Source organism: Hyla sarda, chromosome 3, assembly GCF_029499605.1.
Source record: "Hyla sarda isolate aHylSar1 chromosome 3, aHylSar1.hap1, whole genome shotgun sequence".
Classification (NCBI taxonomy): domain Eukaryota; kingdom Metazoa; phylum Chordata; class Amphibia; order Anura; family Hylidae; genus Hyla; species Hyla sarda.
Genome location: NC_079191.1, coordinates 228,734,080 through 228,747,485, shown reverse-complemented (window position 1 = coordinate 228,747,485; position 13,406 = coordinate 228,734,080). Strand labels below are relative to the sequence as shown.

At 41.9% G+C, this 13,406-nt stretch overlaps 1 protein-coding gene across 6 annotated transcripts in view; it reads left to right on the top strand.

The window, feature by feature from the left end:
* Positions 1 to 13,406, top strand: part of ASCC3 (activating signal cointegrator 1 complex subunit 3) — a 764,501-nt gene that overhangs the window by 342,985 nt on the left and 408,110 nt on the right. For all 6 annotated transcript variants that reach the window (XM_056566195.1, XM_056566194.1, XM_056566190.1 and 3 more), the window contains one exon: positions 12,879 to 12,950. In XM_056566195.1, the coding sequence (XP_056422170.1) occupies positions 12,879 to 12,950 (72 nt within the window). The remainder of the gene's footprint in view (positions 1 to 12,878; positions 12,951 to 13,406) is intronic.

Genomic DNA, 13,406 nt, shown 5'->3' with positions numbered 1-13,406 from the left:
TATCAGTGATAGCCACCATCTTTCCGGGCGCTGCGGGATGCCGCGAGTAGCGGCAGTAATGTTCATGACGTACCTGTATGTCATGGGTCGGGAACACCTTGCCACCCATGACGTACAGGTATGTCATAGGTCGGGAAGGGGTTAAAGGGGTACTCCGGTGAAATTATTTTTTTTTTTATCAACTGGTGTCAGAAAGTTAAACAGATTTGTAAATTACTTATATTAAAAAATCTTTATCTTTCCAGTTCTTATTAACAGCTGTATATTACAAAGAAAGTTCCTTTCTTTTTGGATTTCTTTTTTTTCTGTCCACAGTGCTCTCTGCTGACACCTCTGTCCGTATTAGGAACTGTCGAGAGCAGGAGCAAAATTTCATAGCAAACCTATGCTGCTCTGGAAAGTTCCTGATAAGGAGAGCACTGTGGGAAAAAAGAAATCCAAAAAGAAAGGAACTTTCTCTGTAATATACAACTGCTAATTAGTACTGGAAGGATAAATATTTTTTAATAGTAGTAATTTACAAATCTGTTTAACTTTCTGGCACCAGTTTTTCACCGGAGTACCCCTTTAAAACCTTGAGGACCAGAGCATTTTTTGCACATCTGACCACTGTCACTTTAAGCAATAATAACTCTGGGATGCCTTTTACTTATGAATTTGATTCCAAGATAATTTTTTTTGTGACATATTCTACTTTAATATAGTGGTAAATTTTTGTCGATACTTGCATCATTTCTTGTTGAAAAATTCCAAAATTTCATGAAAAATTTAGCTTTTTTTGTTTTTACTTTGAAGCTCTCTGTTTGTAAGGAAAATAGACATACCAAATAAATTATTTATGGACTCACATATACAATATGTCTACTTTATATTTGCATCATAAAGTTGACATGTTTTTACTTTTGGAAGACATCAGAGGGTTTCATAGTTCAGCAGCAATTTTCCAATTTTCCACAAAATTTTCAAAATCTGAATTTTTCAGGGACCAGTTCAGTTTTGAAGAAGATTTGAAGGGCCTTCTTATTAGAAATACCCCATAAATTACCCCATTATAAAGACTGCACTCCTCAAAGTATTCAAAATGACATTCAGGAAGTGTGTTAACCCTTTATGTGTTTTACAGGAATAGCAGCAAAGTGAAGGAGAACATTCAAAATTTTCATTTTTTACACTCGCGTGTTCTTGTAGACCCAGTTTTTGAATTTTTACAAGAGGTAAAGAAATACCTAATGTATATGTAAATTGTTTTGCGGGCACAGAGGGCTCAGAAGGGAAGGAGCGACAATGGGATTTTGGAAAATGAGTTTTTCTGAAATGGTTTTTGGGGGGGCATGTTACATTTAGAAAGCCCCTATGGTGCAGGACAGCAAAAAAATAAAATAAAAAAAAACATGGTATACTATTTTGGAAATTACACCCCTCAAGGAATGTAACAAGGGGTACAGTGAGCCTCTACACCCCACAGATGTTTGACGACTTTTCGTTAAAGTCGGATGTGTAAATGAATTTTTCTTTAAACTAAAATGCTAGTTTTCCCCCAAATTTTAATTTTTTACAAGTGGTAATAAGGGCAATAGGGGTAAAAGGGGCAACTTCCAGCGTGCACTGACAGACCATACATGCTGGGAGTTATAGTTATGCAACAGCTGTAGGCACATTGGTTGCGAAACACTGAGAGTTTGTTACTTAACTCAGTGTTTCTCAACCAGTGTGCCTCCAGCTGTTGCATAACTACAACTCATAGCATGTATGGTCTGTCATTGCATACTGGGAGTTGTAGTTTGTGTCCAACACTGAGTTAGGACACAAACTCTCTAGCCGGTTGGGGACCGGACCAGGATGCCTGCTGAAATCATTCAGCAGGCATCCCGGCACTTCGCCACGGGGGTCCTGAGACCCCCCCATGTCGGCGATCGCAGAAAATTGCATGTCAATTCAGACATGCGACTTTCTGCTATTCCGGGCTGATCGGGTCTCTGGTGAACCGATCACCCGGAAAATAGGGATGGGGTCAGTGACAGCCCCGATCATCTTGAGGGCGAGGAGCGAGGTCGCAGTATTGCAATCTACTTCTATCCCCTGTCATTGGTCAGAGCTGATTCTGACCAATGGCAGCGCAGGACAGTGGGCTGCCATGACAACCCTCTGTTCTGCCCACCCCTGGATGTCATGGGGGAATGTGGGGAGAAGATAGAGGCCGGTACCTGGAGGAGAAGTTGCGTGGGGACCCCCGATCGTCCCTGGAGATAGGCACAGGTAGGGAAACGACAGTGGGGGTGGGAATTGAAAGTGAAAGTAGAGTGATCTTTACTGTGGCAACCACTAGGAAGGCCAAACTGCAACATCTGGAGGATCACAGTTTGGAGACCACTGTTACAGTGGTGCCCAAATGGTAGCCCTCCAGATGTTGCCAAACTACATCTCTCAGCATGCCTAGACTGCCCAGGCATGCTGGGAGTTGTAGTTCTGTAACATCTGTCCCTTCAGATTTTGCAATTTTCATGAAATTTTTCCTTACAAGTAGAGAGCTTCAAAGTTAGAAAAATGCTAAATTTTCAAAATTTTCATGAACTTTTGGGATTTTTCACCAAGAAAGGATGCAAGTAACCCCGAAAATTTACCACCAAAATAAAGTAGAATATGTCACGAAAAAACTATCTCAGAATCAGAATATTTGGTAAAAGCGTTTTTGAGTTATTAATTCGTAAAGTGACGGTGGTCATAATTGCGAAAAAGGGCTCAGTCCTTAAGGTGAAAAAGGGCTGCGTGGTTAAGGGGTTAAATTCCATCAGGGACCAATTTATGTGAGCGGGCAGGGACATAAAAATGGAGCTACAATTTTAAAAATGGATAAAGGGGCTATGTAATTGTAAAACTATTTTTTTTATTTTTATTAATTTGTAAAATTTTGTTTATTAATGTATTTTAATAATGTCATTTATGAACTGTGATTTGTTTTAACTACTGCTAAACTTTATTAGCTATATTTCCATCGTTATTTTAGGTACTGCTACTACTACAAGCATGGAACAGAGTCTGCTCCATGTTGGGAGTAGTAGTAGTTACCTAAATATTGATGGAAATCTAACTAATAAAGTTTAACAGTAGTTAAAACAAATCCAAGTTCATAAATTACATTATGAAAATACATTAATAATAAAAAGTTTGGTTCTCTACAATTTTTTCCATCTCTACTGCATCATTTAAAAAAAAAATGTTTTAATGGTAACCTATGAAATGTAATCAAAAAAGCTAATTCCATCCCTTTATTAGATCTCTAAAGTAAAATAATGTTAGAACCCAATGTTAGACTTCTATGGGAGAAAAATGCCAAGGTTTTCCCGAAAAAACACCAAAGTCTCAACATAAGGTCTTTTTTCAAAAACTGCCAGGGAGCCTAAAGTTGCTAAAAAATAAATAAATAAATAAAAAAGAAGAAAAAAAAATGTCAAAATGAAAAAGAGGGAAAAAAAATGTCAAAATGAAAAATGGCAAGGGGATTTAGCATTTTGCGATTCTAGACTTGCAGCTAGCATCTGGTTGCTGTGTTTTTTTCATGGAAAAAAAAACGCTGTGCGGCAGAATTGGCATTTTTGCCGCACAACGTTTTATCAGGAGTAGCAACACCTGCTCTTCTTGAGAAATACATTTTTTTTTTTTATATCACTGGATAACCCCTTTAAGGGTATCTCCTTTTGAATCAGATGTTTAAAGGGGAACTCAGCCCCTAGACATCTTATCCCCTATCCAAGGATAGGGGATAAGATGTCTGATTGCAGGGGTCCCGCTGCTGGGGACTCCCGCAATCTCTCCTGCAGCCTTTCGAGTCATCAGCTCTCTGAAGCAAAGTTTGCTCCGTGGCTGATGACAGCCGGCGATTCATGACGTCATGGCTCAGCCCCCCTCAAGATGTCACGCCCCGCCCCCTTAATGCAAGTCTGTGGGAGGGGGCATGGTAACAGTCACGTCCCCTCCCATAGACTTGCATTAAGGGGGCGGGGCATGACATCATGAGGGGGCGTAGCCGTTAAGTCACAAACTGCTGGTCCCTGTATCGTGAGTCATCAGCCATGGAGCAAACCTAGCTCCGGAGAGCTGATAACTTGTGGGGCTGCAGGAGAGATCACCGGGGTCCCCAGCAGTGGAACCCTGCGATCAGACATCTTATCCCCTATCCTTGGATAGGGGATAAGATGTCTAGGGGCGGAGTACCCCTTTAAAATGTGGTGCTAAGAAGCACATCAGTGTATGGGAGGCTACGTGAATGGTGCAAGAGCCTGCTGAACTGAGACATTTATAGTCCTCTAAAACCTAGATCTGATGCATATTCTAATGCTTATGGTAGTGGTGTTACTTGTTACATATTGATATTACTCTGCCTCTTTTTTTTTTTTTTTTTTATTATTAAATTTAGTAAGCATCAACAATTTGATCAGTTTGATTTTTAGCAAAGGCTACAAAGAAACTGCAGCTGCCTTCTCCACCAGGGGATGTAATCTGTATTCACTATGTATACAGAGCAGTTGTCCTGAACAAGTGCTCTATATGTATTAAATACTTATGACCGCCTCTTTGGAGAACATTGGATTGGATATTCTGAGAGACGTTTCTGTTTGAATAAACATGGAATCATTTCATTTCCCTGCATTTACTTTAATGTGGCAATATTATTTTTTTCTTGTTATTTATTTTATAATATTTTGAAAAATAAAATATTTTCTAAGCTATTGAAAGAGTCATTTACCTGAAGTGTTCTGAATAATTGGTAAATCAGCCAGTGCAATATCACACCAAGAAAGAGGTATCCTTTAAAATGAGTTGGCTTCAAAGCACAATTGCATCTGATTACATTCGTGTCTCATTTTCTTTTATGAAGTTTTTTTGCGCCTGTCACATACACATTGCAAGTCTCATTAGTCTTGATATTATTGCTCTCCCCATTCCCAAACAATACTTGCTTCCTATGAAGACTACTTACATGCTGCTCTCTATTTGTGCTGTTGTGTTATAAACTTGTCCTTTAAACCCAACCATCTTTGCATCTTTTTATACACTGTTTCCAAAATACCGTTTTTAAGAGTTAAATACTGTAGTGTCTTCATCCGCATTTCTCTAAAATAAGATACCTGCTAACTGTAGGGAGCAGTTTCAAGTTTATACACAAAAGGATTGTTTGCCATATGGCACTTATTGCAATGTGCATATTTTAACCTTCATTAATTGTATCAAGTATCTGTCTATAAAAACCGCCATTGCCTCTCCTTAATTATCCTTACAGATTGTGATTTGGCTGCACATTTGAATTAAAATGAATAGCTGGATAAAGACGTGAAGTTGGGTGCTTAATTGTATCTTTGAAAGTTGACCTTGCTCTACCGAGACATCCAATGACAATCAAGCTTGCTATAAGGGTAGAAAGAAGGAGAGAAGCGCTCCATAGAATAGTATTGTTTGTACCCACGGGGGAGTTTAAAATATAAATGTATTGCTCACCCTGGGTGGCTGTGTAGGTACATACACAACAATGCAAAGAAGTGTATGTGGTAGATAGTCTGCTGCCCTCCGGGGTAGTATAGCAAAGAGATCTTTTGGCTTCAGAAGGACCCGGTTCTCGGCGCTGAACGACCAGGCAAGTGGGTAGATTCAAGGTAAGTTTATTGACCAGAATGCAACGCGTTTCGCTGCGCATGCGCAGCGAAACGCGTTGCATTCTGGTCAATAAACTTACCTTGAATCTACCCACCTGTCTGGTCGTTCAGCGCCGAGAACCGGGTCCTTCTGAAGCCAAAAGATCCCTTTGCTATAAGGGTAGACCAACTATTCTCCTCTGTTGGTATTTCAGATATAGTAGACAGTGGTCCTGGGACAAACTAGTGCACCAGTGCGAGTGGTTGCAAGCTGAGTACAGTACAGTTTATTATTTTATAGCTCATGCACTAGTCTGTTTTTAGAAATCAGACCCTTTTAAAGGGGTGCTCCACTGGAAAACATATTTTTTTTAATCAACTGATGACAGAAAGTTAAACAGATTTGTAAATTACTTCTCTTAAAAAATCTTAATCCTCCTAGTACTTATAAGCTTCTGTATGCTCCACCGGAAGTTATTTTCTTTTATAGTTTACTTTTTGTCTGCCCACAGTGCTCTCTGCTGACACATCTGTTCATGTCAGGAACTGTCCAGAGCAGGATAGGTTTGCTTTCGGGATTTGCTTCTACTCTGGACAGTTCCTAAAATGGACAGAGGTGTCAGCAGAGAGCTCTGTGGTCAGACAGAAAGGAAATTCAAAAAGAAACAAACTTCCTGTAGAGCATACAGAAGCACTAGAAGGATTCATATTTTTTTAATAGAAGTAAATTACACATCTGTTTAACTTACTGGCACCAGTTGATAAAAAAAAAAAAAAGTTTTCCAGCGGAGTACCCCTTTAATATACTTATCATACTTAAAGGGTACTTCTCATGCTTTTTAGACAAATCATACAGCCCTCATTTACAGTGCAAGACCCAGTGCCATTGAAGCACATTACACTGGAGATGGGTGTGTGGTGATGGAGCGGGAAGCAGTAACCTAGTGATATGCAGCGGAGAGAACAGCGCCCCATTCAGGCATTTTGGTACCAGATTTAAAATGCATGTTATTTTGAAAAAAGTGCAGTCATTTTCCACAAAATTGACTATGGCATGAGAGGTACGCTGTAACTCTGCCAGCAACTGCCATTGTTGTAATTTTTATTATTTTTTTTTACTTTTTTTACTTTGCTTTTACTATTATGCAGTAATTCTTATAAAGTTAGTTCATTGTCATTTTTGTCCTTCTAAAGTAAATTTGTAAGCACAAGGAAGACAAAAAAGAATATAGTTCTAAAACTTATTTAGAATATTAACGTAAATAAAACTATAGCAGACAATACGACAGCTATGCAGCATATAAATCAATTTCCATAGTGTTCTGCTAGTGTATGATAAGGTCTGTGTAGTGTGGCATATTACATATTAGGATAGGGAATATTGCCATTCATTGAAGATGTTTGCTTTTCTTAAAATGCTAGAATGGCATTTTACTTGTTTAGTTATGGAAATTCACTTTTGCTCATCATGCATTAAATTATATCCTGTTTTCTCAGAATCGCTTAAGTAAACATGCATATTTCCCTAAACATTACTACTATATGGTATATTTCACAATCCCTGGCTTTAAGGGTCTGGATTTAATGTACGGTAATTATTAATGCAATATTCCCCTTAAGTTACCGTATATACTCGAGTATAAGCCGACCCGAGTATAAGCCGAGACCCCTAATTTCAACCCAAAATCCCAGGAAAAGTTATTGACTCGAGTATAAGCCTAGGGTGGGAAATACATCATCCCCCCCTGTCATCATCCAGACCCGTCATTAACATCCTCATCATCATCCCCTTGTCATCATCCCACACATCCCCCCTTCATCATCCCCTTATCATCCCACACATCCCCCCTTCATCATCCCCTTATCATCCCACACATCCCCCCTTCATCATCCCCTTATTATCCCACACATCCCCCCTTCATCATCCCCTTATCATCCCGCACATCCCCCCTTCATCATCCCCTTATCATCCCACACATCCCCCCTTCATGATCCCCTTGTCATCATTCGCCCTCAGCGGTCTTCAACCTGCGGACCTCCAGAGGTTTCAAAACTACAACTCCCAGCAAGCCCGGGCAGCCATCGGCTGTCCGGGCTTGCTGGGAGTTGTAGTTTTGAAACCTCCGGAGGTCCGCAGGTTGAAGACCACTGCGGCCTTCGACATCATCCAGCCCCCTCTCACCCCCCTTTTAGTTCTGAGTACTCACCTCCGCTCGGCGCTGGTCCGGTCCTGCAGGACTGTCCGGTGAGGAGGTGGTCCGGGCTGCTATCTTCACCGGGGGCGCCTCTTCTCCGCGCTTCCGGCCCGGAATAGAGGCGTTGCCTTGACAACAACGCAGAAGTACGTTGGCAATGAACGCACCTCTGCGTCGTTGTCAAGGCAACGTGACTATTCTGAGGCCGGGCCCGAAGCGCTTAGAAGAGGCCTCCCCGGTGAAGATAGCAGCCCGGAACCACTATCCCACCGGACCACCTCCTCACCGGACAGCCCTGCAGCACCGGACCAGCGCCGAGCGGAGGTGAGTACTCAGAACTAAAGGGGGGTGAGAGGGGGCTGGATGATGTCGAAGGCCGCAGTGGTCTTCAACCTGCGGACCTCCGGAGGTTTCAAAACTACAACTCCCAGCAAGCCCGGACAGCCGATGGCTGGCCAGGCTTGCTGGGAGTTGTAGTTTTGAAACCTCTGGAGGTCCGCAGGTTGAAGACCACTGCGGGTGGGGGAGTTCACTCGAGTATAAGCCGAGGGGGGTGTTTTCAGCACGGAAAATCGTGCTGAAAAACTCGGCTTATACTCGAGTATATACGGTAAATATGTTCAATTAAATCTCTTAGATACTATAATGAAGTGACATGAAATGTTCAGTGTTTAGCCCTGATTGCTGTCTGTGGTATTGTCCGTATCTGGGCCATAGTAATGTTAGCATCCAAGTAGTTTATGCTGAGTGAGCCTCAGTGGTACCATCCCTGGTAGTCGTCTATGCAAATCTTACTCTATTCTCTTGTGCTTTCTGTGAGGACATTAAAGAGAACATGTCAACACCTCTTACTTGTCGGTTTTAGTAAGTTCTTTCACTATCAATGAAATAACAATGGAGGAGATTTATCAAATCCTGCCCAGAGGAAAAGTTGATCATTTGCCCATACCAACAAATCGGATTGCTTCTTTGATAGACCTCTGAAAAATAAAAGAAGCAATATGTTTGGTTCATATGGGCAACTGGTCAACTTTTCCTCTGTGCAAGTTTTAATGAATCTTTCCGAATATGTGCACTGTGATGTACCTCTTTGTTCCTCCTGGACATGTGTGTACACTTGTAGTCAAACTGTTTTTTTGTAGTTGCGCACTTCCAGCGGTTGCATAACTACATCTCCCAGCATCAGTACATGCTGGGAGTTGTAGTTTTGCAACAGCTATAGGCACACTGGTTGGAAAATACTGAGTTAGGTAACAGAACCTAACTCAGTGCTTCTCAAATAGTGGCTCCGTAAAGGGGGGCCCGACTCACTCGCAAGCGGCGTCCCACACGGTGTCAGTTGCCTAGCAACTCTACGGCTGGATCTTACTTACGGCCCTGGGTTGTCAGTGTGGCTGCCTGGCAGAGGCGCTTTGAACTCCGGCGTGGCGCGCTGCTACGTTCAGACGTGAGGTCACGTCACCGGGGTGACGTGACCTCACGTCTAAGCGCAGCAGCCCACCATGTCGGAGTTCACTGTGCCACCAAGCAGTGCACCCGCCGCCCTGCTCTCTCTCGTACAGGCTCTGCTTGTCCTCAGGTACAGATCCCTGCTTGTCCTCCATGTAAAGAGCCCTGCTTGTTGTCAGTGTGCAGAGCCCTGCTTGTTGTCAGTGTACAGAGCCCCGCTTGTTGTCAGTGTACAGAGCCCCGCTTGTTGTCAGTGTACAGAGCCCTGCTTGTTGTCAGTGTACAGAGCCCTGCTTGCTGTCGGTGTACAGAGCCCCGCTTGTCCTCAGTGTACAGAGCCCTGCTTGTTGTCAGTGTACAGAGCCTCATATACGTTAATAAGGATACAGTGTTATGCAGAGGTGTACTTATAACAATTTTATAGACAAATGATACTATTTACAGTCATGCAAAATGTTTTCTTCTTCCTAGGGGAGGCATGACAGAAAATAATTGAGAAGCAACCAGTGTGCCTCCAACCTGTTGCCAAACTACAACTCCCAGCATGCACGGTCTGTCAGTACATGGTTGGAGTTGTAGTTTTTAAACAGTTGGAGGTTTGCCCCCCCCCCCCCCCCCATGTGAACATACAGGGTACATTCACACGGGCAGTTTTACAGTAAGTTTCCTGCTTCAAGTATGAGATGCAGCAAATTTTTCGCTGCGGCACAAATTTCTAGCAGGAAGCTCACTGTAAACCTCTGCCAGTACGAACGTACCCTAAAAACACTACACTACACTGCACTACACGAACACATAATAAAGGGTAAAACACTACATATATACCCCCTTACCCTGTCCCCCCCCAATAAAAATGAAAACCATATTGTACGGCAGTGTTTGCAAAACAGAGCCCCCAGCTGTTTCAAAACAACAACTCCCAGCATTTCTGGACAGCCACTGACTGTCCAGGCATGCTGGGAGTTTAGCAACAGCTGGAGGCACCCTGTTTGGGAATCACTGGCGTAGAATACCCCTATGTCCACCCCTATGCAATCCCTAATTTAGTCCCCAAATGCGCATGGCGCTCTCTCTCACTTTGGAGCCCTATCGTATTTCAAGGAAACAGTTTAGGGCCACATATGGGGTATTTCCGTACTCGGGAGAAATTGCACTACAAATTTTGGGGGGCTTTTTTCTCCTTTTACACCTTATGAAAAGGGAAAGTTGGGGACTGCACCAGCCTGTTACTGTAAAAAAAATAAAACATTTTACACTAATATGCTGGTGTTGCTCCATACTTTTTATTTTCACAAGTGTTAAAAGGAAAAAAAGACCCCCAAAATTTGTAACACAACTTCTCCTGAGTACGGAAATACCCCATATGTGGGCGTAAAATGCTTTGCGGGCGCACATCAAGGCTCAGGAGGTAGAGTGCACTATGTACATTTGAGGCCTAAATTGGTGATTTGCACAGGGGTGGCTGATTTTACAGCATATGTGGATGTAAAGTGCTCTGCTCTACTACAGTGCTCAGAAGAGAAGGAGCACCATTGGGATTTTGAAGAGAAAATTTGTCCGGAATTGAAGGCCACGTGTGTTTACAAAGCCCCCATAGAGCCAGAAAAATGGACCCCCCCACATGTGACCCCATTTTTGAAACTACACTCCTCATGTAATGTAATAAGGGGTACAGTGAGCATTTACGCCTCACAGGTGTCTGACAGATTTTTTGCAACAGTGGTCCGTGAAAATGAAAAATGTAATTTTTCATTTGCACAGCCCACTGTTCCAAAGATCTGTCAAACGCCAGTGGGGTGTAAATACTCACTGCACCCCTTATTAAATTATGTGAGGGGTTTAGTTTCCAAAATGGGGTCACATGTCGGGGGGGGGGTCCACTGTTCTGGCACCACGGGGGCTTTGTAAGCACACATGGCCCCCAAACTTCTATTCCAACCAAATTCTGTCTCCAAAAGCTCAATGGTGCTCCTCCTCTTCTGAGCAATGTAGTGCGCCAGCAGAGCACTTGACGTCCACACATTGGGTATTTTAATACTCAGACGAAATGGGGTCACAAATTTTGAGGGTCATTTTCTCCTATTACCCCTTGTAAAAATGTAAAATTTGGGGGGGGGAAACGCATTTTAGGTGTTAAGGCTCACTGTACCCCTTGTTGCGTTCCTTTAGGGGTATAGTTTCCAAAATAGTATGCCATGTGTTTTTTTTTTTTTTTTTTTGCTGTTCTGGCAGCATAAATGCGACATTCCTAAATGCGACATGCCCTCCAAAAACCATTTCAGCAAAATTTGCTTTTCAAAAGCCAAAGTGACTCCTTCTCTTCTGAGTATTGTAGTTCGTTAGCAGAGCACTTGACGTCCACACATGGGGTATTTCCATACTCAGAAGAGATGGGGTTACAAATTTTGGGGGGAATTTTTTCCTATTATCCTTTGTAAAAAAAAAATTCATTTGAGGGAAAATCAGCATTTTTGTGAAAAAAATAAATCATTTACACATCTAACTTTAACGAAAAGTCATCAAACACCTGTGGGGTGTTAAGGCTCACTGTACCCCTTGTTGAGGGGTGTAGTTTCCAAAATAGTATGCCATGTGGGTTTTTTATGCTGTTCTGGCACCATAAGGGCTTCCTAAATGCCCCCCAAAAACCATTTCAGAAAAACTCACTCTCCAAAATCCCATTGTCGCGCCTTCCCTTCTGAGCCCTCTACTGCGTCCGCCGAACACTTGACATACACATATGAGGTATTTTCTTACTCGAGAGAAATTGGGTTACACATTTTAGGAAGATTTCTCTCCTTTAACCCCTTGTAAAAATTTAAGAACTGGGTCTACAAGAACATGCCAGTGTAAAAAATGAAGATTTTTAATTTTCTCCTTCAATTTGCTGCTATTCCTGTGAAACACCTAAAGGGTTAACAAACCTTTTGAATGTCATTTTGAATGCTTTGAGGGGTGCAGTTTTTATAATGGGTCATTTATGTGGTATTTCTAATATGAAAGCCCTTCAAATCCACTTCAAAACTGAACTGGTCCCTGAAAAATGTAGATTTTGAAAATTTTGTGAAAAATTGGAAAATTGCTGCTATACTTTGAAGCCCTCTGATGTCTTTCAAAAGTAAAAACATGTCAACTTTATGATGCAAACATAAAGTAGACATATTGTATATGTGAATCAATGTATAATTTATTTGGAATATTCATTTTCCTTATTAGCACAGAGCTTCAAAGTTAGAAAAATGCTACATTTTCAATTTTTTCATCAAATGCAATTTTTCACCAAGAAATGATGAAAGTATCGATGAAATTTTACCACTAACATAAAGTAGAATAAACAATCTTGGAATCAGAATGAAAGGTAAAAGCATCCCAGAGTTATTAATGCTTAAAGTGGCAGAGGTCAGATGTCCAAAAAATGGCCGGGTCCTACAGTGAAAATTGGCTGGGTCCTTAAGGGGTTAAAGAGATTTTATTAAAATGTAAAATTTATTCAGTTTTTAAGGTTGTTGTAAAAGCTATGATACACACGCTGCAGACCATACATTAGACATGTATCTGTTATTTTTTTGTTCTTTCCAGTATATAATTTTGTCTTCCTATTTTCTAGACACAACAACTCCATGATATGGAAGAAGTCTGCTATGAGAATGTTTTTCGAGAAATCAGAGCTGGTCGGCAGGTATGTCCAGACATTTACACAGAATGTAATCTTATCATTTAGTGCTCAGTTATAACATGGCACAGGAAGGATGAGGCACAGACGTAGTTAGGACAGGCAGGAGGTCAGGACAGGCGGCAATGAAGCAAAGTCAGGTCACATAGCAGGAGGTCAGAAGGCAGGTGGCACAGGAGCAAGGTCAGTATATGTATCAAGGGATCAGATTCATGGCAAGGCAAATATACGCTTTCTCTTGGCAACTAGGGCACAAAGATCCAGCAGGGAACAGGAGTAAGTGCCGAAACTAAATAGGATTGGTTTAGGACAAGCACCAATTATTGGTGCACTGGTCCTTTAAATTTAGAAAAGCTAGCATGTGTGCGCCCTAGAAGGCGGGGACACGTGCCGGCAGGGACGGACAGAAGGAGAGGAACAGAGCGGGGCTCGCAAGCGAGCGTGCCCGGCAATGTAAGGAAA